The sequence below is a fragment of the Fukomys damarensis genome, unplaced genomic scaffold (assembly GCF_012274545.1).
Source record: "Fukomys damarensis isolate Sample0158 unplaced genomic scaffold, DMR_v1.0_HiC HiC_scaffold_3, whole genome shotgun sequence".
NCBI lineage: Eukaryota > Metazoa > Chordata > Mammalia > Rodentia > Bathyergidae > Fukomys > Fukomys damarensis.
In genome coordinates, this window is record NW_022900915.1 from 5,778,878 (window position 1) to 5,806,138 (window position 27,261).

General features: G+C 36.2%; 1 protein-coding gene across 1 annotated transcript in view; it reads right to left on the reverse strand.

Annotated features, from left to right (window-relative positions):
- Fbn2 (fibrillin 2) overlaps positions 1–27,261 on the reverse strand; it is a 240,407-nt gene that overhangs the window by 156,699 nt on the left and 56,447 nt on the right. The window contains exons 5-6 of the mRNA XM_033765507.1: positions 18,577–18,774; positions 7,296–7,421 (exon numbers count right to left, since the gene is read on the reverse strand). Of these exons, the coding sequence (XP_033621398.1) occupies positions 7,296–7,421; positions 18,577–18,774 (324 nt within the window). The remainder of the gene's footprint in view (positions 1–7,295; positions 7,422–18,576; positions 18,775–27,261) is intronic.

Genomic DNA, 27,261 nt, shown 5'->3' on the forward strand with positions numbered 1-27,261 from the left:
GGGAAGAACAAAAAGGGAAAAGAAAAAAATGTGAGAGAATGAAAAGATGAAAATAAAGTGTTTGTAGATGGGGAGGGGAGGAGGGGGTGAAGGGAGGGCAGAGGTAAGGGGAAAAAAATGAGAATCAAGACTTGCCATGTAAAGGTACATGATCCCAACAATGAATGTAACTGTACTGTATCCCTAAATGTACCAATAAACTCAATAAAAAAAAAAAATAATAATAATAAAAAAAAAAAAAAAACATAGTAACTGATTTAATATTCACATGACATTTTAAACTTTCACATACTATAACTAAATTGATTGATTTATTTAAATTTTGTATCCTCCAAAATAAGGGTTATTTAAAATGCCTGTATTCTGGACATAAGTAAAACAGCTGCACAGGTACTGCAAGAAATAACTTGCCTGAACTTGTCACCGATATAGCGGCTAACCATAGCTAAATTTTTCACAGTTACTGATTATCACCCTTAAAATACACATTATACTTAATTCTATGGAAGAGAAACACTCTACTTGGAAATATGAAAGAATTATATTAAAATGAAAGAGAGATTTGGCCTAGGATTAAGAAAGATAATTCACACATCTTGACAGCTTTCTTTATATCTTTAATAATTACCGCACAGTATTCATAAGGATGTATGTAAATAGGCATCTCGTAAGAGTTTTCTACGGACCTTTCTACATGTCTCATTGCCCGCTAGTGAATAAATCACAAACAAGGCCAGTAAGTGACCACATCACAAGAAATGCTTTCCTGGATCTAGATATTATATTTCCAGTTTGTTACATTTTTGCTTGACTATAGCAGGATATTTCTTTAGAGTAGACTAATCCCCTTCAGGCACTGAGCCATGGTAATTGTGATTGTTTCCTTTCCTCTTACTTTCCTGCCCTCCTTTTTCTCCCCCCACCTCCCTTTTTTCTAAGAGTACCTAAAGATACACATGCAAATGTAAATATATTTTAACAGCTAGCACTTTATTTTGTCCTGCAGTTTTTCTTTTCATTTCCACTTTGAAATAGTAATTACTTAGTAAATAAAATTAAAATGCAGTGAGCAGTTACTTAATTAGCAAAATGCCTCAGTTATCTAAAGTAAAATGGAGACTCATTTCAGTTCATACCTTTTCTTTCTAGCATCAAAGTTCAAACACTTTGTCAGACGCTTTCATTCTAGGTAGAACAGGTTTCTATGTCTCTGAGAAAGGTGCCTGAAAGTGTTCAATGTTTCTAGTGATCTTCAGCAAAAACTGAGCTACAAGAATGATAGGAATTACTTTACCATGCTTTTCCCCCCATATTTTTAAAGGACTTAAACATAAAATGGCACTGGGGAAACAAAACTGGTTTCCAACATTTGGGAAAATTTCCCTGAATCCAGTGAAGTACAATTTCCTGACCAGTGTCTTACGTTACATAAATTACATCCTCTGTGTCTCAAATGCCCATTGCTGTAATTTGTGAGAAACTGGGGCAGGGAGAGTATAAACAGGTCAGGAATTAATGAGCAATTTTAAATCCCCAGCTCTACATGGCCTCATCATCATCACAGACAATTTATCACTGCCTGTTGATCTTTTTATCAGAGTAGACAAATATATGCTCCAGTAAGTCAGTTTTGTTATTTCCAATTTTTCATTATCTTTCAAAAAGCTTATTTTGGATGCTGTACTAAAAGTCCTGATTAAATGACATATGAGAACTCTCACTAGTTTTTCTGTGCTGTACTTGCCTGTCTTTAACAAAGACAGGAAGTGTCAAATGCTTTATCTTACACAGTATGCACCCAAACAATGGGCAGAAAAGCCCACGATCCTGCCTGCTGTAGGGTGAAGGTCCTGATATTTGAGTACAAAACTTGGGTATGGACACTTGGCTCTCTTCCCTCCCCACACTTACTGCCTGATTGTGCTTCAAATTTAAATTTGTCACTTCTCTGTACTAATCTTGTCTTGACTGGGGCATAATATCTCTTTAAAATTTTTGTGCAAAAGAAAGTTAAAATATGATCTAGGCATTTCAAATCTTGATTCACTGCCTAAATCAAAGCCACTGTTTAAATCCTATCATCAGTCTGATAACACTGCTGCCAAATAGTTTACTGAAGCATAAGTACTTTTGATTTCCATTTTAGATTTAACTCAATACACATTTTCCAAGTGAATTTGCATTAATTTCTATGCTGTTTAATTATCTGCCACTCAATATAAATGCATCATAAAAGTAGATTCCTTAATGTAAATAACTTTCATCAATTCTTCTGATTATAATTAGTTATCTTTAATTTTTAATTTGAATCCTTTTTTTTTTTTGGTGCTGGGGATCGAACTCAGGTCCTTGTGCTTGCAAGGCAGGCAGTGGAACCACTGAGCCAAATCCCCAGCCCTAATTTTTGAATCTTTAAGTAGCATATTCAATAGATAGATTTCTTTCCTCCACATTTCCTAGTCAGCCAATTCTAAAATGCCCAATGACACAGATTTCTTACTGTCCTTCTGTGGACATTTTGTTTATAAACAAGGTTTTTATGAAACGTTTTTATAACTTTTGTCATATAGAAATTTATCTTAGACACAGTTTTATGTAAATATCTCAAATCTTTTTTAAAGAATGAACTATTTCCCACTAATGCACATCTTCTAATTTAATCAGTTCAGTCTTCTCTTCGATGTATTGTTTACTAAATATTTCTATTACAAAAAAGACAGAAAATAACTTTATTAAGCCAATCATTTATTGAATTGTGAGTACAGATAGATTAACTTTCTGGGATTAAAAGTAACAGATTAATGAAAATATTCCTGATAATCTTATCCAGATTTATAAACATATCTGTCATCCAACACAGTCACCAATACAGTTTACCTCTAGAATTTTTGTTTTATTGAAGTTTATGGTTAAAATAGTATCTCAGTTTTGTTCCGTGTTTTCTTTATCTAATGACAAACACGTTTTAGTATATTTACTACTCCCTAGCATTTCCTTTGTTAACGACAGTTGATTCTGTCTTTGACCATTTTCTTCAGGCATTTTCTTAATTGATTTATAGAATTTCTTGACATATGAAAAAGCTTGTCTTTATCTGTGTTAGGGTCTGCAAATGCTTTTCTCAGTTTTTCATCTGTCTTTTTTTTTTCCCCCTTGGTATTAGAGATTCTTGTGCATTTGATTCATTTAAGATTTACCTTGGCATAAGATGTGAAAGCAAATTTCTCTTTTTTCAAGTGATTTCCAGTCACTTCAACATCTCATTGTATACTCTCCCCTTTCCTCTATTGATTTAAATGCTACATATTTTAGTTCTTTTATTGAATTTCTATTGTGCCTTCTGGGTTACTTACATGTTATTATCACTGCAATTTAAATAATCTACCTTTTAGAAAAGTGTCTAGAAGGGTTAGTTCTCTATTTTTTAAAACAAATTGCTATCTTATATTTCCATAGAAATGGTAGAGAGCACTTAAATATTCTAAAACTACTTCTTTAAACTATCGCTATTAAATCCTTTCTAGTGAATAAATAGAGAATTCATTTCCACTTTCTTATCCCTACTCTAGTTTTCTTAGAGCAGCAATTAAAACTCAAAAATATCAGTGAATGGATTAATTTGATAAAGTGGTACACAATGTTCGCCTTCTTTTTTCTTGGTGGCAACAGGGATCGAATTCGGGCCCTTGTGCTTGCAAGGCAGGCAGCGTAACCACTGAGCCAAATCCTTGGCCCACATGAGTTTAATGAATAGAAAATATGACAACAATCCATTCACTGAACATCTAATAGTTCAGCTGCAGAGGCAGCAGAGTACACTTCAGTAGGAAGGGTTAACTTCTTCAAGAATTAGCCCTTGTGGCCTAACCTCCCCAAAAGCTCCACCGAGCCAGCTCTGCAGAAGTGCTTAACCGGTCAGTCTGACAGGGTGGCTGTGCCCGGTCTCACATCTGCCATGTCCCGACGACACACGGGAAGGTGCTAGAAACAGCGAAGGTTGAGGTGAATGAACAGGACTGAAAGTCAAGGCTCTACATTTTTCATCATTCCAGGGCAGTGAAAAACATGCTTGCTCCAGTCAGGCGGCTTAAAGCCAGTGTTAGGGCCACTAAAGTGGAGCTAATTCCGACTTCGCTGGATGTGCCAAAATTCCACCGTGAAACAGGACAGACGAAGGAAGAACCACACTACTATGGCTCCCGCTGACTTGCGAGTTCCCTTCTCAGTGTGGTTCTTGGCTCGAGTGTGTGCCCCCTGAACTTTCACCTTCATTTGTCCAACAGCTCCACCCAAGAGCAGAATTTCCTGCACGAAACCCAACCTCTGGAGGCTGTGCCCTGGCTCTGTTGGGGCTCCCTACATGGTCTCGAGAAAGTCAGCGGCCTCTCTGTGCCTCACTCTTTTCATCTGTAAAAACGTCTATAGCAACCAATCTCAACCCTTCTGTGCAGATTCAATGAGATAACCCATGTTAATGTGCTTTCGGTATTTTCTACACACTAACTGCTCAGTGAATATTAGCTTTTATTATTGGTATGTATAGTTTGTTGGCAGAGAAATAGCACTTTGGAACCAAACTGGCCCAGTAGAAATAAGACTGGGTTCAGTGGGCATCACAAGATGCTTTTTGGAATTTGGAATCTGAGTGAAGGGGAGAATGAACTGATCTTTCCTAAATGCGCACGCACGCGTGTGCACACACACACACACACCCCTCCAGCATATATTCCTGTCTGCTATTTCTAATTTAGACAGTTGTCTACCCCTGAACACGAGATTTTTTAAAGCCTCACAGACCACTGATGTAAAACAAATTAAGCCTCCATAGTAGATATTAAGCCACATCTCAAATATTAAAGTAGAAGATAAATGTTTCTCCTAAAGTTTACTGCAAACTATACATTCTCAAATTTAAAATTTTAACAGGTAAAGCTTTTCATGACAAGACTTCAGTTAAAAAGACACCTCAACAAATTAGCAGAAAACAGTTCCTTTTTAAAGACAGAAATCAAAGGTCCTAAGCTAAGAAGCACTAGTTACAGGTGATTAAAAAGAGACTATGTCACCAAACTACAGTTAATATTTATGGGTTGTCTCTCAGTGCTAACCAGAGCAAAATCATATTGTTGAGAAGATTAAAAGTAGTCAAAATAAAGAGAAAAAAAACCTTGCTGAAGATCATTATTCACATTTCAAACACAGTTTTAACTCTGGGACCACGTTTTGCCTTTGTCTGGGCATTCGTCCGAATAAATTAACTTTGTTGCATTACTCCGTTCCCAGGAAATCACCATAGATTTGTTGGGGATCTACGACCTGCTGGGAAAATTCCCTAGGCTCTGGGATTCAGCACCAAGTAAGACAGAGCTTCTGTACCAAGGATATTATTCAAGGGGTGGAATGAGACCATCAGGGAGTACACACATGAAATATCAATAACAGATTTATTTTTAAAAAAGTACGCTTGCCGGGGATGTGGCTCAGCGGTTCGGTGGCCTGCCTTGCAAGCGCAAGGACCCGAGTTCAATTCCCCATACCAAAAAAAAAAAAAGATAAGAATGTTTATATCACAACAAAATGACAATCGCTATACCTTTTTCTCTTTCATAAAGTTAGAGGAAACTTAGAGGATTTAAATAGTATGAAAACTGAGATGATAAGCATTAAAATTCAATACTGCTAGAAGCAACAAAACTATTTTAAATATCTGTGATCACTGAAGTTTTATAAATGATATAGATTTATCACAGATAAATAAAACAAATGAATTTATTGTACTTGAGGAATGCTGGTGAAGCTTACAACTCAATATCACAGTATCCATATCTTCCAGTCCCCCAAAATATTAATTAATTAATTATTTTTTCCTCATTAAGTTTATTGGTACATTTTAGGTTACATACAGTACAGGTACATTCGCCATTGGGATCTTGTACCTTTACATGCAGGTCTTGGTTCTCATTTTTTCCCCTTGTCCCTGCCCTCCCTTCACCCTGTCCTCTCCTCCCCATTTACAAACATTTTATTTCCATTTTTTCATTTTCTATTTTTTTCTTTCCCTTATTACCTTTCCCCTACCCTTCCCTCTTTCCCTACACGTTTAGCCCTTTTCTCCTGATTTCACATTATCAATTATGTCTTTAGGATCTTATGTATATTATAGTTTGTTCACACCAGAGAAACTATTCGGTATTTACATATGTGACTTATTTATTTCACTTAGGAGTATATCCTCAATATGTCCATTTTCCTTGTACCTTTACATGCAGGTCTTGGTTCTCATTTTTTCCCCTTGTCCCTGCCCTCCCTTCACCCTGTCCTCTCCTCCCCATTTACAAACATTTTATTTCCATTTTTTCATTTTCTATTTTTTTCTTTCCCTTATTACCTTTCCCCTACCCTTCCCTCTTTCCCTACACGTTTAGCCCTTTTCTCCTGATTTCACATTATCAATTATGTCTTTAGGATCTTATGTATATTATAGTTTGTTCACACCAGAGAAACTATTCGGTATTTACATATGTGACTTATTTATTTCACTTAGGAGTATATCCTCAATATGTATCCATTTTCCTATGAATGAATCAGTTTCTCATTCTTTATGGCTGAGTAGTATTCCATTTTATAGAAAAACCAAATCTTCTTTATCCAGTTTCCAACTGATGGGCAAATGGGCTGTTTCCAAGTTTTAGCTATAACAAATTGTGCTGCTATAAACATAGGTGCTCATATATCTCTGTGATATAATTCTTTTAATTCTTTTAGAAAGATATATTAATTTAAATCTATATAAGGAAGCTATTCTTTTGTAAGATGTTGTGGTAGTAAATTCTAAAACCTTCCTGAGTTGTTTAGGTTTTTAATTTTTTTGTTAAAATATTTTATTTTATAACATATAACATGGTGTCAACTATTAACACATCATTTTATATATGATACTGTATTTGGTTTGGACTTCTTTTCTCTACCCCAATTTTAGTTTTTGAAGGAATACCATAGGTGAAATGGAAAATTACTTTATTAAGAAGAAATGCAAATGGCTTCATTACTCCTGATCTCACTAGGGCATAGTAACTGACCAAACAAATAAGATGCAAAATGTCTGCTGTTTCTTTCCAAATCAAACCCTTGAAGGCTATGGTACACAAACCGATACCAAATATGGCAAGTCATAAAGTTTTATACCAGAATAAAGAATCATGGTTAGGATGAAGAGTCTAGAATTCCAAATGAAGGCATTATTTTCCTCCAGTTCATAGTCAAACCTTACGCGTGTCCCAGAAGTAGAGACTCACCTTCACATTTCTGTGTGGTTTCACTCTGCTTGTGACCTGCAGGGCATCTGCATTCGAAGGAGCCCACTGTGTTGATGCAGTTTCCTCCCTGGCAAACACCTGGGATAGCCTGGCACTCGTCCACGTCTGTAGAAGAAATTGTTTTGAATGTAGATACAACTGATGTTCACATATTCGTGTATATTTCTAGTGTACACAAGAAATTCAGTTATCCCCACTAGAAAGGGGTGAGGGAAGTAAGATTCCTTCATATGTGTACGTTTAATTTCTGAGGGGTCTTATGTTATAGGTCTCACTTTATTTCTTAATTTTCTCTCCTGGAATTTTGCTGTGACAATCCATCCACGCGGTTGTGACTGATCTGTCAGTGCGGCATGCTAAAGAACACTTTCCATTGTCCATTTCCCCGGCGACGAACAGATACCAACGCCAACGTCCCAGCGCCTTGATGTACGACGCGATGAACGTCCCACTACACTTCTTCGTGGAGCTGAATGTGTGTTTGGGGAGTCAGAGACTCTTTTCCCCTCTCCTGCAGGCTCAGATCAGAGTGATGTGATCACAGGTTAAACACACACCTGCTATGAAAAAAAACTGCCTGATGGACGGTTCCTCAGAACACCTGAGACAGTCTTCACACACTCGCGGTTTATGAGGATTCTCTGCTGGTGTGGGATTGCTGGGTTTTCTTTCCTGATAATAGTGTTATTACCATCCAATATCTTCATTTTTTGTCCTAATAATTATATATTTATTATTATTATTTTTTTTTTTTGGCACTGGGGTTCGAACTCAGGCCTTGGTGCTTGTGAGGCAGGCGGTAGAACCACTGAGCTAAATCCCTGGCCCTGTCCTAATAATTATAAAGGCATATTAATTATGACTTTAATTTTCATCTCTGTAGTTTCTAGCTACAGCACTTAGTAAACTTATTTTTGCATCTCAAAGTTTCTATTTATATCTCTTAAAAAGCTGTTATATTAGGATAACTGTTCTCTTTTTCTACATTTAAAACTCAATTTTGGATATTGTAATTATCTTCCTCATCCTTTCTACTGTTAATTAAAATTATCTATATAGGGACAAAAATCCTTACTATCGACATCATAAAATTACTGAATTTGTAATAAAGTCTTTTTCAACAAATGAAAGTTGAGTGTCGGAGAAAGGCTAATGGAGGGGCCTTCAGGCAAAATACAGCAAGAATGAAACTGTGGCCTCCACTAAAAATGAAAAGCCCTGGAAATAGAAAGTATGTTGGTGAGTATAAAACATTTTATCATCTCATAAACAAAGATAACTGTTAAAAAACAATTAAGGAGATGCAACTCAGTACAAAATACTCTAAGAGTCAAACAGAAAAAGAAGACAGGTGGGTGGGACACAGTAAATAGAAAACTAGCAGTGTAAATCCAACGATACTGACAATTATATGACACTGAAAAGACATGAATAATTTCATGTAAAATGCTGAGATTATCAGGTTTTATTTTAGAACCTTAAGCCGTAATTTTGTGTGGCTTACAAGAAGCCTACTTTGACAGTTCAAGAAGCAAAAGGATGAAAAGGGATATTAAGTACTTGTTAAGCAAAAGAAAGCTGGACTGGCTATCAATACTATTCAAAGTGCTTATCTGAGCACGACAAGTTACCAAGGGTAAAGAACGGCATTTCATGCACCATGACCAAGAGCTCGGTTCATCAGGAAGGCAAAACAATGCCCACTGTGTGCACTGATGCTGAAACACTCAACACCTGGAGCGAGCAGAGCTTGGGCAGAGGGCACTAAAAACAGAAATAAGCAAATCCACAAGTGTAGCAGAAATTTCCATGGTCCTCCTCCCTTAATTATTAATAGAACAGGTAGACTAACAATCAGTAAGACTATGGCTTAAAATGTACTTTTAGCCAAATTGTCCTCCCTGACATATACAGGACAGCCACGCATTTCAACAGGTAGACGGGCTCAGCAAATGCACAGCGGGTACCTACCAGGTGGACTGCAGTCTGTGAACATGGAAAGAGATGCATTAAATATAAAAGGGTACTACAATTATCCAAGGTATATTCTATAAGCAAACAGGTAAACTAGAAATTAATAAGAGAGGGCACATCTGGAATACACTCAAATACTTGGAATTCAAACACACTTTGAAATAATGCATGGTTCAAAGGAGAAATCACAAGGAAAATTAGAACTTATTTTGCATTAACTTAAAATGAAAATACACATCAAGACTTGTGGGATGCCGCTAATGTGATACAGCCTAGAGGTAAAGGTACAGTATTCAAATACTTATACAGCAAGAAGGGAATGTTCTATACTCAGTAACTTTAATTTTTCCTACTAATACACTACAAAAAGAACTGTAATTTAAGGTCAAAGTGAATACAAAATAATAATGGTGAAATACAAAACAAACAAAAATATAGATAATGACTACAATTTCTGGGAATGTAAGTAAAATTGATAGATCTCTGTCCGTACTGACCTAAGAAAACAGAAATAAACGAATTACCAAGAAAAGAAATGAAATACCAGAGAATCGGAAAGAACCCATCACTACAGACACTACAGAGACTTAAAAGATCAAAAGGAACAGTGTGAACATTGTGGCACTAAAGTCAACACCTAAGGTGAAAGGTTCGAATTCCTCAAAAGCCACAAATACCAAGGCTCACTCAAGAACGGGTATCCGAACAGAGGTATGTCTATTAAAGTACGTGAATTCATAATTTTAAAAATATTCACACAAAGAAAACCTCATACCTTAGTGGCTTTACCAAAGAATTCTTTCAAACATTTAAGGAAGAAATGATACCAGTTGTATAGATTCTTACAGAAAAAGGAAGAGGGGTCACTGCATTATCATAGGGACACCAAAGCCAGACAAATAGATTCAAGAAAATAAAATAAGAACCAAGATTTGCCATGTAAAGGTACAAGATCCCAATGATTAATGTAACTACTATATATCTAAAATGTACCAATAAAAATATTAATACAAGAAAATAAAACAACAGAATATGTCTCCAAAAAGGGACACAAAGGTATTAAAAAGAATTAAGTCAACTTCAGCAATATTATAAAAAAGTTTAGTACATCATGACCAAGAGAGATTTATACTGAGAATTTAAGTTATTCTTAAAACATTCAAACATCAATATGATTCGTCATACTAACAGATTACAGAAGAAAAAGCATATAATTACCTTGTGGATATCAAATGACAGAATTCAACTCTCATTCAGGATTTTTGAAATCGCAGTAAACCAGGAGTACAAGGATGTTCTTCAATCCAGAAATAAATTTAACATCCCCCCAAAAAAAACCTACAGGAAATATACTGAAGTTTCAAACATCCTTTGCTCCACAGTTTTTTAAATTTTCATTTAATCACTTATAAATTTTTCTATTTCTTTACGAGGCAATAACTGAATTCAGTAGATTTTTATGACACTGTACATAAAATAAATACACAAGACTGCAAATTTGTTAGAATCTATTCAAACTGACAGCTTAAAATAACAGCTCTACTAATATGATATATTTAACAAATGTTAAAGAAACAGAAAGATAAAAACTAAAGAAATAGTCATTGATACATAAGTTAGGCAAAAATTCTTTCAGATTTTTATACACACACCCATTCACAGTGCTGGGCTGCTCATTCAACAAGAATGAGATCCTATCATACATGCTGTTCTGTATCTTGGGCTTTTTTTTTGTTGTTGTTGTTTGTTTGTTTGTTTCCATTAAAAAGCATGTTGTGAATACATCTCTGTATCAGATTTACTCTGTTATTTTGGTGAACCCACAAGTTTAGAGCATCTTAATGGGTAATTTAGAGAATTCAAATTTACAATAGTTTGGTAACTTTATTATTCTTTCTTATTTTAGCTGTCTATAAAATTAATTACAATAGTTAGTCCCAAGCATTTCTGTAGTGAAATTAAAGTAAATTTCAACGTCTAACTGAAGGATATATGATCCAAACAAAAAATCAAATGGAATGAAATACAAGGCAGAAAGTTTAAATTCTGAACAGTTTAATTCCAAACATCTCAAACCTTATTATTTTAAAATGTACTACATGCCTACCCTGATTACAGTGTGGTATATAGCATCCCTAGAAATTCCTTTTCCTGGCAAATAAATCAGAGTAAAACTATCATGGTATAAGCTAAAAATAAGTACAAATATACAAATTTTTAAATACCATTCACAAAATCTTAAACTACATACTTTGTAAATTCAGTAATTTTTCAGGATAAACTAATCCTACATTACAGGGTTTATTTTGTCACGGTCTGAAAAGTATTTTCCTAGAAAGATAAAGAAAAGAAATCTTTTATTTCTAAAGTCTTATATACTATGCAGGTATATGGAATTGGTGTTTTTTAGCTCGATCAAATTAGTGGTTTAAAAAAAAAAAACTGAAGAAGTCACACAGAAATGATGAGCTTAGACCTAGATGCATACAGGTCAAACGAACATAAAAAGCCATGGATCTTTTAATTACATAAGGTCTTACATCTTCAAAGTCCTAGAATTCAATTACTAGCAATTAATTTCCCACTGTTCAGACTGCAGATGTATTTCTGTCCAGTCTTCAATTCAGGCACACACATTTTATTTCCTTCAACACTGAACAATTTAAATCTCATGTAAAGATTCTATGGACTAGAACTAAACCTTCTGAAACTTGAATCTATATGATTACTTCAGTCTTTGTCTATTAAAATTATAAATAATGAAACAAAACCGTAATAATTCTAGTTTAGGAACTCATTTATTCTTCATTATCTCCCTAAAAAACTTGCCCTAAAAGATTGAACTTGCTTTATTATATAAATTAATACTGGGTGATACATCACTTTGAGTTCATGTCCGAAGATGGTAAAGTATGTCCGATGGTATAGGGATATAAAAATAGGTCATCTAATTTACATGTGTGGGCACCAAGGACCACAGAAATAATTGCTATAGTTGATAATTTCTTTGAACTTTTCCTGTTGCCAAATTAGACATATTTTAATATGGCAGCTCTTATTTTTATGCTCAGTAGATTTAAACAAATGTCACACAAAATATAGCCATTGAAGATTAGGCCTGTCTCTACCTGGAATCTGATAGAAACATGAGGTATATTACCATCTCATCAATGAAGTCTAACTCAGCCAAAATCACGTGTCTCACACAAAATTCAAATGTTTAAGGAATCATCGGCACCACAAGGAAGTATTTGTATTTTGACAACTGTTGGATGCTTAATCTTCCAACAAAATCAGGAGAACTTGTTTCTGCCTTGGTGCTCCTCCTTATAACAAAGGTTACCTCCCTTTTCCCGCTGGTGAAGTCAGAGACCTAGCAGATAAATGTGGCATCTCCCCATCACTAGCCTTACACCGTTGCATCTGCAACAAGTGCTTACTTCCCAGGGCTGTGTATCTCAAATCTTCGCTCTAGAGTTACCTGGGCTCAATCTCCATCATACTTTATTTCACGCCTGCAAAAACCATGTGACTGGTTTCTTGGCCCCTTAAACTTGAGTCCTTTAAGGACAAGTAAAGCAATACCATTTAAGTACACATCAAATCAATCGTACCGTAGGACCTCAGAAGTCTACAGACTTGCTACATTGTTTAGGAGAGATCTGAACCCAGCTGGATATCACATTGAAAAACAAAAATCCACCTGCTTATGGTGCCTTATTAAGTTCATGGGATTCACACTACTTTTTTCTGTGGTGAGGTTTTTTCCCTTTCAATCAGTATCACAAAGCCTTTATCTATTTTAGAAAGCTTTTCTATGTTACTTTAAAATTATTTTTCAGTTCCTTTCATCAGATCTCTTTAGTCTGGCTACAGTGTGTTTTGGTCTATCATTAATTGTAGTTCCCTAACAGTTTGATTCTTGTGATTTCCTATGTCATTAATTTTTTTTGAATTGTGTGTATGTAAATATATATTCTTTGTCTTCACTGGGTAGTAAAATTTTAAATTCTTCAATATTCTTGCTTGAGTACTACCAACTCACTTACTTCACTGTCTTTAGATACCTTTAATTTAAATGTTTAGTTGTACATGTTTGCTATACACGATAATAACATTCACTGTGGGGAGTTGGTACATGTACATGATACCTTAATTCTTTGTGCTTCTTGTCCTTTAATTCCTTCATTTCTAGTTCTCCTTCCTTTTCACAGAGGATCTATGTCCCTATTCATATTTTCTATCTTTTGTTTTGTTCTTTAAATTAAAATTTGGGTTTCTCCTAAAAGGAACCGTACAATATTTATGTGCGTGTATCTGATTCATCTTATTTAATACTTAACAGATGCAAGGTGCATCCAATTTCCTAGAGATGACTCAAATTTCTTCTTCTTTATGGCTAAGCAGTACTTCTATGTGTAAATATTCCACATTTTTGGCTATTCATCTGTTGATGGACATACAGGCCCTTTTAAAGATTTAATTACTATGAACTGTGCTGCTATAATGCATGTGCTGCATAATATGATATAATTAACTCTTTGGGGTCAATATCCAGGATAGCTGGGTCGAATGGAATCTCAATTTTTAGATTTTTGAGGAATCTCTGTACGTGATTTCCACAGTGTTTGTACTAGTTCACATCCCACCGACCATGGAGAAACGTTACTTTTCTCCCCTAGCTGCATCAGCATTTGTCACTGTGTCACTGACTGATAACGGCCATTCTTTCTGGAGTAAGGTGGAATTTCAATGTTTTAATTTACAATTCTCTGGTGGGCAATGATGTTGAACATGTTTTCACAAATTTACTGGCTTTTTTAGGTAAATCTTAGAATGCTTCTTAGATGACAGAGAAGAATACGGACTTTCATTTGCTTGGGTATTAATTCTTTGAAGCATGTCCTTCATGTGCCTTTTCCTAAAGTTCTCTTTCTTTTTCTCTTTTCTCCAGATTTTCTGTGTTGGCCTTTTCTTTACTGCTCATTTTTCAGTGGGGACATTTCTTGCTGAATCACAGAGTGGGGAGAGCCAAGAAGAAAAGAGTAGGTTTTAAAGTTTCTCTAGAGCACACTGCTTGAAACAGGTTCTCACCAAACTCCACCCCACTCACATTTTCTTTTCCTTTTCTGTAAGCAATTTTTAACTCTCAGTTGGTGGTGTGGCTCCCTCCTTCCCCTCTTTAAATTAGATTACTTGCTCATGGCTCCCATTTCCTCTTACACCTCCAGAACTGTTTGTGCACGGAAAGACTGAGAGGACCTTAACAATTGGCTTGGCCCCTAAATTTCTCCTTCTGCTATCCCACTGTTTGTGGGAAGATCATAAATTGATCTATCTTTTCCAAGGATAACCCCTTCTCTGCAACAGAACCTCAATAAGCTTAGCTCTCTCTTCTAAGCAGGAGCCAACAAGCCACCGAATAGCCTTTCAGGACAATGACACTCAAGGCAGGTATTTAGAGACCTCTTCCCAACCCAATGACTTTCTTACAACTATATGCATTCATCACTAGTTCTAACGGGATCCTACAAAGTTTTGTTTGACTGGTTGTTCTTTATTACTCATTTTTAAGGTCGGTTTGTTTGTTTCAGAGAAAGGGAATAACCCACCACTCCTAGACTGTATAGGAGTAGATTCTGTTGCCACAGCACAATTAGCCGAAGTTAGATTTTAAAATGACCTAGTTAACTTGGTCAAGTAGATAACCTAGATAAAATAGTCTGTTTTGCTTATAACTCTTTTTTAGCAATTCATACTAATCAAAAGATCTTTTTTACTTTGTGCTATATAGAAGGTCTGGAAATTAAACTCCATTCACATAGACTAAAGGAGTTCCATACTTCTGTATGCTAATACTGTATGAAGAGAACACACATCATTCACAGCACCAAGATGGGACTGTAGCCTTATTTCTTTATTCCAGTCTGTGTTCTGTATCCTTCCTAGGCCTTCACTGTCTACAATACGTGAATCCCTGTGCCTCTCTCATTACCTGGAACAGGAGATTGGCATCAAACTATTCCCATAGTCAGTAATTAAAACAAGAGACAGAATTTAATGAGAATTTCTTCTGCTATATTTTCAGTCTCCAAATATATAGAATAGTTTAAATCCCTATTCTTTAAATAGCAAATTATGCAAATTAGATATTAGGAGTTGATTTTCAATATACAGTTTTAAAGATTTTTAAGTACAACCTGTCCATGTAAAAATACAAGAAACAAAGCCAAGTACTAATCTTAAATACCACTCCTAATTAGAATGAGACCAAAGATAGAAACACGGAATAATACGTGAGAAAATAATACACCATAGGCACACAGCACTTTGTGACATGTAGTACTTTATATCTGTAAATACAGAAGAATGTGATGTCACTTGGGAGGGTTACTGAGGATCAAAGGAGCATAATGTCACATTTTAAATCTTGAGGTCACTTGCTTCTTTGATAGTGTAAGTTTCAAGGCCTGTAAAAGTTAACTTTTGTCCTTTGGTGTAGAAGAAAGTGCAAGACTAACCATGGCTGAAGGACAAGGGCTAGAACTTATAGACTTTTGAATTGAAAGCAGTCAAGAATCATGACTGAATTCATAGTATCCTAGGACTATTTACTTTTCTCACGTAAGCCCAGAAGGTAACCATAGGGCAACAGTTTAAAAAATTGCTGTTCTGGGCACAGTGACACATGCTTGTCATCCCAGCAATCTGAGGGACTAAGGCAGGAGGATGACAGTTCGAGCCCAGTCCTAGCAGCTTAGTGAGATCCTGTGTAGGCAGGTAGGCAGACAGACAGACGAAGGCCTTGGTATGTACAGCTCAGTGCAAAGGCATTGAGTTCTATCTTCAGTACCAGAAAAAAAATTATTTTCTGTGCAGCCTTATTTTTTTTAATAAGCAGCATCTTAATTTTTTGTTGCCTTCATTTTTCAGTTATCCAGTTTCTTATAAAATGATGCTTCATTTGCTTCTAAACCATAGATAAAGTAATTAAAATCTCATCAGCTACAGGATACTATTATATATTCAGAACTTCAGAAATGTCTTCCTTGGCTAATAAGAATCATGTTTTAGAGCCAATATTAAGCTACTTATTATTGTTATCCACATAACTGACTTTTTAACTTTATAAAACATTTTAATCGTCACACAAAAAGTCATTCTTATAAAAATGTATGACAAGCACATACCATATGTTAACATATAATTTTTTCATGCTGTTTCTCTTCCAAATTAATTTGGCATAAATATTTGTTAAACAGTCTAGGAATTTCGAGAGAAAAATGAAATCACAGTAAGATGTACTCTAAAAATAGCCTGAAGTGAGGATTAATATTAAATTCAGAGCTCTTTGACTATGTCATGATTTTGAAATAAAGCAGAACTTTTCAACTTGCTTTTCCAGACATTTTAACCATGTGGTGTATTTCATTTTGCTCCCGTTACCATTAAATTAATCCATTAGATTTTAATGGACTTGGAATCCAAAACTTTTCTTTGCTGGATAAACAAAATCAAATCAGTAAGCACTCAGACATGACTAAATCCTGAAGGACATTCAGAAAATTTGATAATAATTTTAGATAATTTTTAGAAAATTTTAAATAATTATGTTCCAAAAAGCCAGGCCTCTTTGACAAAATATCAAAGTAAGAAAGCAGAAGTATAAATAAAGATGGGGCGGGTCAGTAATTTGGGATGTTTTGGTTGAAGTTAAATCCTTTTCTCAATCTCAATTGTTTTTTTCTTCAAAAAAATGGGTTTGAAAGTATTCCTATCTTAATCCTATTTCTGAGCCTCTAGGTCTGCCTCAGAGGCACTAAGGAATGGAAGCATCTCTTCCCTCAAGGCGTTTACACATTAGCTGAGGGAGAACAAACCCAAACAAAACAAAAACCATAAAAAATGAATATATTAGAAGGAAAACATCCAAGAGAATACAGAAAAAATATTCTAGTAAATCTAGAATTCTAGTAAAGTCTAGAAGATTTACATAGTAGGATATTTTACTTTTAATAGTAATATATGTAAATGATATAAGTTGCATGGTATTCATCAATCTGGAACATCTATAAGAAGGGTAAATACTATATAGAATATAACTTACAATAAATTGTTGCATCATTCAGATGAGTTCCATAATCAGAAGTAGTACTCATGTAAAAAAACAAAATTTTACTACCCAGAGTAAACAACATACAAAACTATTTACCCAATGTTCACTACTAGATAAGGTCTAATCTGTAACAGTTCCCTAAAAAACAATGTTAAGTCTACAAGTGACATAGCTTTTGTACGAGATGAAATAAGAAGCTTCTAACCTGCTGAGTTACATGGTCATATGAGTATAATGTCATCATCTGCTATAGTTCTGATTTTAAAATAATATGCAGACCTGCTATTCAATTTAAACATAGAATTATTTTACATACAGGCAGAGAATCCCTTAACTGAAATCCTTAAGACCCAAAGTATTCAGATAGCAGATTTTTTTCAGAATCAGGCATATTTTTATTTATAAATGAGATATCTCGGTGACGAGACCAACACATAAACACAAAATGCATTTATTCTTTACACACACCTTATACACTGAGCCTGAAGGCAACGAGCATGCAAAGTTTTAATGATTTTGTGCATTTTGAATGTGACCTGTCACATGAAGTCGGGTGTGGAATATTTCACTCGTGATACTATTATCAGTTCTCAAAAAGCCTTTGTTTGGGGGGTATTTTGGATTTCGGATTAAAGGATAATCCTTTCACAAAACTATGAAGCTAAAAAAAAAATCTTGGGAGGCCACTGTCAGGGATTAATTTACCAAATTATCAATGCACTGGCACGATTATGCAGTAAACTAAATGTGCACCTGCACTCCCCAAAGAGCTCTGACTTACAAGCGGGGGATGCCAGTCTGCTTTGTAAAGTATGTGGGTGGGCGGGCACAGGCTTCTGACGCTGTTACTAACATCAGTGGGGAAGGATTCAGATCTAATTTTGGAATCTTGTCTTCTGATTTGTGTAAAAGGTTTTAAGAAGTATTACTAAATTTTCCTCAGTTTCTAAAAATCTCTCTTCTCCATGAGCATTAAAATTGAAACACAGTTATTTATTAGGAGCTTAAAGAAAAAAAAAATTAAGCCATCTCTGGCCAGGCTGGTTAACAGGGCCTTTCTGAGAAACAGGTATTAAATCCAAGGTTTCCACGCCCAATGCCAGGTTCTCCAGGGCAGTCAAGGAGAGCAGTGTGGGCTCGCCGGGGCACACAAGTGGACAGGTGACTCACCTTGGCAGGCTCCGGTGCGGATGTTGGGGATGAAGCCCCGCCGGCAGGGCTGCGGTTGGGCTGGACACATCTCACAGGGATGGCCCCACGCCCGGCCGATGGTGGCACAGCACAGAGTCTTGGTGCAGACAATGCCTGTCAGCTGCCCCTGGCACATCTGCTTGTTGACCTGAGTGAAGCAGGGGCCTGTCCTGTAATCTGAAAGGTGAGAGGAGAGGTTTTATGATCACAGACCAATCTCGCAGCAGTGCCTCCAAGTGCACGAAACAGAGTATTTATTCTGAGCAAAGCATCTAAAGACAAAAGGCCAGAGTTTCATCTTGAAAACCAGTAATTTTCCAAACAAGAGACAACGGTGGGGTAAAGTGAGAGTTTTTCCAGGACATCTCTCCACCACGCGTCACTCCAAGCCCTCGCCGCTTGTTAACATGCTCTAGCCCTCTTCCTTCTATAATTAACTTGGGTGAACCTTTTTCATGATCACTAAATATATTTTTAAATAAAACTGAGTGATGGACAAAACAGTTTTAATTGAGTTCAGTTGCTGCCGTTTTTACAGACCTAAAAAAATCAGAAAAATGTCCATTTCTGGACGACTGATCAACTGAACAATTCTCCTTGCCTCTAGATGTGAAACAGAAATATGCAAGAAAAGTTATTTTCTTTTTTATAAAAATTACAGGTTTGGCTTCATAATTCCTGGGAATACCAGATGCCACTCAGGTTTTCCTGATGAGCCTGGACAGGAGTGACAAATTTTATATCAAGAAGGCTAGGAGAGGTTGGATCTAGATTTTTGTAAGAACAAAACCCTTGCATTTACAGTACGAGTCAATAATGTTGAGTTGCTGCTTCTGAAAAACTGTTACTAGGAAAGGTCAAAGCTGGACAATAACTTAACATTTGAAATGTTAAACTAGGAAGATTCACATAGTATATCATGCCGCTGTCTGACAAAGCACAACTTAAAGCCACATAAAACGTTTTATCTATCAATGCAAAGTAAGGCTTTCTCACATGGAGGAAAAGAATATTTTGAAAGTTCAATGAAAAGAAACAAATCTAGAATAGGTAACTTTTTTGGCAAGCTGGTTTAATGTTCTTTTACTGTACAGCTGAACTTCATCAAAAATAGTTCATTTTAATCCCCTGCATAAGAACAACAGATGTGCTGGCTGCAGATCATTTTTTTGGAAAGCACAGTCTTTGGCACACATGTGAAGATGTGTCAAAACTTCATAAATACGAACACTTCCCATGCCACAAATTGCTGGGTCATAAATTTTTGAAATCTCCCATTACCTTTAGACAATCCATATTTGGTCATTTTAAATAAATATTAGAATCACAATTATAAATGTTATTAAGTCCCAAACATGAGAGGGAAGGATCCCCCCCCCACAGAGAGAATTTTTTTAAAGTTTAGATTCATACACAACTATCTATGCTCACATTCTGGGCCCCTTAAGGTTTCCAGAGAGGAGCCAAATATCCTCCCTCTAACCCTACTCATGTAAATCAACCTGCAGAGCCATTCTTTGTCTAACTACAACTCCTTCTTAAAATGACACTCGTGTAGGACAGGCTGTGAAGGGGACTCTGTGGACAGAGACAGCTGTTTGTCCTCTGCAAGTAACCTTTCTTGTTGAGGGCATTCACTAGGGCAACCTTAGACTCTCCTTCCTCAGAATAAGGTTTACCATTTCAAATGTTTGTTTACATTTTTTTCTTCACATACTGTGCTGAACCTATTGTCTTGTATGATGACATTTTGATTTTTGGTTGGCAGCTGGTTATTTTAAAGTGTGAATTTTAAATCTTACCTGTTGGTTCAAGAATTACTAACAGGTAAAATAAGAACTGATACTAAATCCTGAAATGTAGATTTACTGATAAGATATCTTGTTCTACTGAACGAGATATCTTGTTCTAAATTCTACTTGTAGTTTAATTAAAGAGTCCTAAAAACACATTAACTAATTGTCATTGGCCTCACATTCTCTTCACTGAAGTTTCACTTGGAACAAAACTGTTCTGTATGCTGTGTTCACCATTCACAGTCAGATGTGCCAGCAAAACACAGAAAGAAAGAGCTGCTTCTGTATGGCGTGGCTCATGGAGCTGGCGGATTGGAAATGGGTATTTTTCACATTATGAGATCACCAAGAACACTGTTAAAATTGGCCCCCTGTAAAATACAAATATGGCTCTTTTGATTTTGTCACATATGGAAAAAATACACAATGTCAAGGGAATCTGGGGCAATGTTAGCATATTTAAGACTTACGCACAATGGACTCTGAGACAGGAAGAGAAAAGAGGAAGAAACGATAAACTGAAAAGTGGAAGAGAGTGGCAAGACTGATGAACTGTGCGTCCCCACAAGACACTACAAAGGATGGGGCAGTAGACACAGGAGACAGCAACACGTTCCCTGCACAGGTGGCTGTAATGTCACTTATACTGCCACCAAGAGAATGCAGTTCCAGAGTATGGCTACATAGTGTACAGTGCACAACTTAGGGAGCTTTCAGATATCTACCATAGAGCACAGTAAATGCCAAATTACACTTCAACACTTTTAAAGTTGTGCGATGGGACCGCCTTGTTAGAGATGTGATATTTTGTAACCACGAGTCAGACAATGCCATGATAAGTCCAATGTATTTCGTAAAGAAAAGACTTGCTTGATTCTAAAAAGTATAAGAAAAATGTGAGTTCTTTTCATCAGATGTAAGCAAGCAGGTATTTCCATTTTTTAGGAACCAAAAAATGAAAAACACAATCAAGTAATTATCTTGTGTGGGAGCTGCAGAAATAAATATACACAATGAAAAAGGAAGGGTGAAGGGGTGAAGGGAGGGCAGGGGAATGGGAAAACAAATAAGAACCAAGACACATCATGTAAAGGTACAAGATCCCAATGATGAATGTGACTGTATTGTTTACATTAAATGCACCAATAGGGGTCTAGTTTTAATCTTGGGCAAGTTGAAAGTCAGTTTTTCCAACACCATTTATTAAAGAGGCTGTCTCTCCTCCAGTGGGGATGGTTGGCTTCTTTGTCAAGGATGAGGTAGCTGAGTGTGTCTGGTGTTGTTTCTGCATCTTCTAATCTATTCCACTGATCCTCATGTCTGTCTCTGCTGGGTATCTTTCCAAAAGAAGTAAAAGTGATATATGTGCACCCATGTTTATAGCAGCAGTTTGTAATAGGTAAAACTTGGAAACAACCCAAATGCCCATCAACAGGAGACTGGATAAAGAAGATGTGGTTTTTCTATTAAGTGGAGCACTACTCATCTATGAAGAATGACAAACCAGAATCATTCATAGCTAAATGGGTGCACATTGAGGCTACATTCTTAAGTGAAATAAATAGGACACACGAGTAAATACCGAACAGTTTCTCTGGTATGAAAAGCTAAAAGTGTAAATAAAGTTCAAATGGTACAATTGTGAGGGTGAAATAGGAAGTAAAGGGCTAAAGAGGAGGTGGGAAGGGGAGCAGAAAGGAAATAAGGGAAAGGAAAAAATGTGAAAAAAATGAAAAAATGGAAACAAAGTCTTTGTAACTAGGGAAGGATGAAGAGGGTGAAGGGAGGGCAGCAGAATGGGGAAAAAGCAAGAACCGAGATCTGTCATGTAAAGGTGCAAGATCCCAGTGATAAACGTAACTGTACTGTTTGCTTTAAATGGACCAATAAACTCAGTGGGAAAAGAAGAAAAACGATAATACGTATGACTTCAGTGTATGGATCCAGGCTAACAGGACATCTGTGCATAACAGATCTTTCGACACAGTGATTACAAATGAAGTTCTGTGCATCCCCACTGTAATTACAACTGTAAGTCTAGTCGGTGTGCCAGCTGACACAGAAAACAGATGTAAACAAACTGAAGAGAAGGCAGTCCTGAAAACTGGACAGGTCGGTCAGAAAGCTTCCATAAGAATGTCCTTCCTTTCATGAGATTTGTCCAGGATGTCTGCGGCTCTAGGCTTCGTGCTGCATGTAACTTCTAGAATTAAAATAGCTCAGATAGCTGGGGCATGGTCTTCCCCTACAGATTAGCAACTTTCAATCTCCAGAAATTGTAGCATTAACTAAAGAAATGTTTTAGAGACTTACGGTCACTGAATTAATGTCTTTTTTTTTAAAGAATCTACAAACATTACACACATATAATGTTTAACAGCATTTTGTCCATTCTGTGACAGTGCCTTTTAATCACAAGTTAAAGTAAATAATTAAACAACAGCTTTAGAAAAGTGATTCATTTATTTTTATTGGTACCTGCTTGCAGAACATCATAATTACATTCACTGTGAGGAGTTGGTACATACACCAATTAAGACCATGTCAATTCTTTTTTATCCCCACTTCCCTCCCTTCCTGCTCCCCACTATCTCTTGGTCTTTTGCTTTTGCAAAAGTGCTAGCTCCCTGATTTCTATTATTTTTTATTTCTCTCTCTCTTTTTTTTTTTTGTTTGTTTTTTGGAGACAGGGTCTCACTATGTATTGAGACTGACCTGGAACTCACTATGTAGCCCAGACTGGTCTGGAACTCTCAGCGATCCTCCTGCCTCAGCCTCCTAAGTGCTGGGATTTTTAATTTTTCTCTTTAATTGATTTATACTTTGGGTCTCTCATGCAATATTTAGGCTCGCTTGTCTGATTTATTTCTCTTACTCTTCTGGTCTCAAGATGTATCGACTTTCTTACAAATGAATCACATTCATCCTCTTTGCAGCAGAACAGTATTGCACTGTATGTGAATACCACTTTCTCTTTCCTTTAATTTGCTTTTCACTCTTTTTCTCATATGAGAGAAAAACCACACAGTATTTAAACTTTGTGTCTGACTTACTCCACTTATTATTGTTTTCAAGGTGCATACATTTTTCCTACAAATGTCCATCCTTCTTTACAGCACAGTAGTGCATGATTATTTATAAATAACTAATATTTTTGTCCATTCATCTGTTGATGGACATATAGGCTGTTTCTAAGATTTGAAAACATCATGAATGGTGTTGTTACAAACATTTGTCTGCACGTATTACTGTAATATGATGCCTTTAACTCCTTCGGGAAGAGGTCGAATGGCAAATAGCTGGGTCAAATAAAATTTCTATTTTTATTTGTTTTAAGAATTGCCATACTGACTTTCACAATGGTTATACTATTTTACATTCTCATCAAAAACAGAATAGCGATTTTTAAAAGTTAAAATGTCACTCTGTATATACAGTATAATTTAAGTGAATTTCAGGTTTTCACACATTTACAAAGTTGAGTATTTACACGTGTAGTTTTAAACTTATTAATTCATGAGCATTTCTGAGTAGTTGTAAAGGTAACAACTAAAGTATTTAATAAGACGCCAAATATATTTGACATATGAAACATCTGAAATGTATGGAGGTGTTTTGTAAACTAAGATTGGAAATATAACCCAGTATTAATCAAAAGCCCCCTAGAGTGCCTACTAAAAAATCTGCTAAGACTTATCTGTATGCTCATGTTCACAGCAGCATAATTTTCAGTAGTGAGACAGTGGGAGTGACACAAAGGTCTGTGGAAAGGCGAACAGACACACAAGCCATGGTAAATGTATGCAGTGCGATATTTATTATTCAGCCTCAGAAAGAAAAGGAATTCACAATGTGAATGAATCTTGTGGACAGTATCTTAGGTAAAATAAACCAGCTACAAGTGGACAATGCTGATGAATCCACTTTTTTGTTACCTGGAATAATGAGATGTTTTATAACAGGCATAAATACTATTTGCCAGGAGCAGTGGGAGTTACTCTGTAATTGGCGGAGAGATTTCAGGTGGTAGCAGTGGTTACTCAATGTGAATTACTTTATGCTCCTAAACTAAAAAATGCTGGCAAATTCATATGACATGTAAGTATATATAGATGCAATTATAAAGTTATTCATTAAAGAAAATACAACTCTCAAGGAACAAGTAGTTTTAAAATTATTTTTGAATAGAGCAAACCTGAATTATTAAAACCACAGCAAACTCTGGATCTTTTTCATACACGGGGCAATAAAACATCCACACACAGCTCTGACCTCTCCCCTTAAGGCAGATATGCACGTTGTTTGTGATTTATTGTAAATAAATAAACAGTGTTGCTGAGTGGGCATTCTTGAACATACTTTGACTCCATACTTTGGCAAGCTAAATTCCTAGAAAAGCAATGGTCAGCTCAATTATGCAACTTTAAAAATGTGAAGAATTAGTTTCTAAGTAGGTGGTACCACTTTATACTTTCATCAGTGGCACCAAAGGGAATCAGTTTCCCCACATCACCTCTAATAGGGAATAGATCCAAATAATTGAATGTTCATTCTTTTAATGGTTGAAAAATGGTATTCCACTGTTAAATTAACAGCAACTCACTGTCCACTTTCAATTTCAATTTCTTGAAAATTAAGGTAGTAAAATTAACTCTGTGGCAGGGAGTGTCCCTTTCTATAAGCTCTATCCTTTTATCCTAAATGCTGAAAGTACTTTACCATTTTCATAAATGAAGCAATGGCAGGTCAGAAATTAAGAAAGATATGCAGAGAATGAAAGCACCATGAAACGATGAGATGGACATTCCACTCTGAGAACTGTCTCACTGCACAACACGCGGCCACATTTACCCACAGTGTTCACCGAACCGGACACTGATGTTGGTAACTGGCTCCCCTAACAGACCAAACCCTAACAGCTGTAAATCTGTTACAACCCACAGATTCCTCTCCTAGTCTCCAAATATAATTTCTTAACTCCTGATGAACAAGTCTAGTTTTGCTTTCCTTCTGTTTTCTCCCAAAGACGATTCTCTGTGGCCCGTTACATGAGGGAGAAGAGATCTCTCTGTGCAGCAAAACATTAAAGACTCGCTTCTGCAAACAGATGGGTAATTCTATTAATTACCAGAGGTGGGTTACATTTTATTTCCAACATAATACTTTTTTAATACTTCAGTGGAATATAGACTTGGCTATTACTGACATCAAAGGGAGCTTTTAAGAATGAAGAAGCTGGAAGGATAATTAGGTGCTGGCCAATGAGGGGAACAAAATTCTGTCTCTGATGTCACGTTTCATAAAGATGAAGGCCATCAAAGATGTGGTCTAAAATTCATGGTCTGTGTACTTGAACCGCACTCTGAAGTGCAAAACCAATTAGCTTGCTTTAAGCACAGGAACAAAACAATCCTTAAGATTAAAAACGAAGCAAGATCATTTAAGTAGAAGGATACCGTCACGTTTGAAAAAGAAAGTTAAAGAGACAGAAATATTTTGACATGAGTTAAGGGGGCCAGAGTTGTAAATGATTAACATAAATGTGGTTCATATGCAAATCAACAAATTATCAAAGTTTATGGTATCTAAGAAAGTCTACAGTACAGTTAAGTAGACCTAAATGGATTTCAGGAAGCAGTAATATGTGCTCACAAAACAACCTATCCATTATCAAGGCCAGAAACAGGAATGCAAACAAGCTACTTGAACCTCGTCTTTAATTTCATTTTACTTAAAATCTTCTATATCACTGATACAAGCACAAACAACAACAACAACAAAAAAATCACAAGGTTGGATTATGGTGACTATGAACAAAATCTGCTGAATCTGATGGACTATTTTCTTATTAAATTCAGCTTTGCCCAAATCAACGCTTTCTGGGTGATGTGAGCAGCCAAGTATGTGGTCAGCGCCACCCTTGCAGACCACAACTTCCCCAGGAAGCTGATGAGCTGTGGCAAGAACACCAAGACCCTGCCAGGACTCCAGCGTAACATCTCAGGAGAGGAGGCCAGATTCTCCCCAGGAAAACAAGTGCCATGTGATTCATACGTGGGGTTTTCATCATTTGGGAAATCTAGGGAAAAGCTGGTGAGCAAGGAAGATCTTTAGGAATGTATCGCAGTAACTAGCAGCAGAGCAGCGGGCAGTCAGCTAATCCTGCCGGCGTCGATGGCTGAACACTGCTGAAATAAATCATCCCTGGCCCTGTGATGGGAACCTTATGCAGTGGGATCAAAATATACAGTGAACGTTTACAGTTGAAAAATTTATTGCATGAAAAAAATACTGCCATTAATCTTTCTTATAATATCTCCCTCACTTCCAATACATTTATCACATTGTTACTGCCACTTTAAACAATTCTGGAAAGTCCTTTTTCCAGGCTTTTGCAGGTAAACTGAAAAATACAGTGACTGCTGCTGCTGAGTGCCATCCAACAAAGAGGCAGGCTCCTAAAAATGAAAGAGTGTCTCTCCTCATCTATCTTATTCTGGCATGGTGTGATTTCTGGCTCTTCTCCAAAGCCATAATGACCAAGAGAGGTAAACATTTTAAATCAACTCAATATACTGAGACAACTACAGACAGCACTGGAACTAAAGACATTCATCAAACTCGACTTCCAGAACTTCTTCAGAAGGTGGCAAAAATGATGGGGAAAATGGGCTCAAAGTGAGGGGAAGTATTCTGAGGAGATTAACAATAACGTGTTTTACTGTAGTGAATTTCTAATGTGTAAACATCGACTGTATTTTTTGATCATTCCTCCTATACTTGGGCTTATGGGAGAACACCAGGAGAGGTCAAAAGCAAAGAGATCCACCTGCAATATTTTAGTGAAAATGCCACAGTACTGCAATAA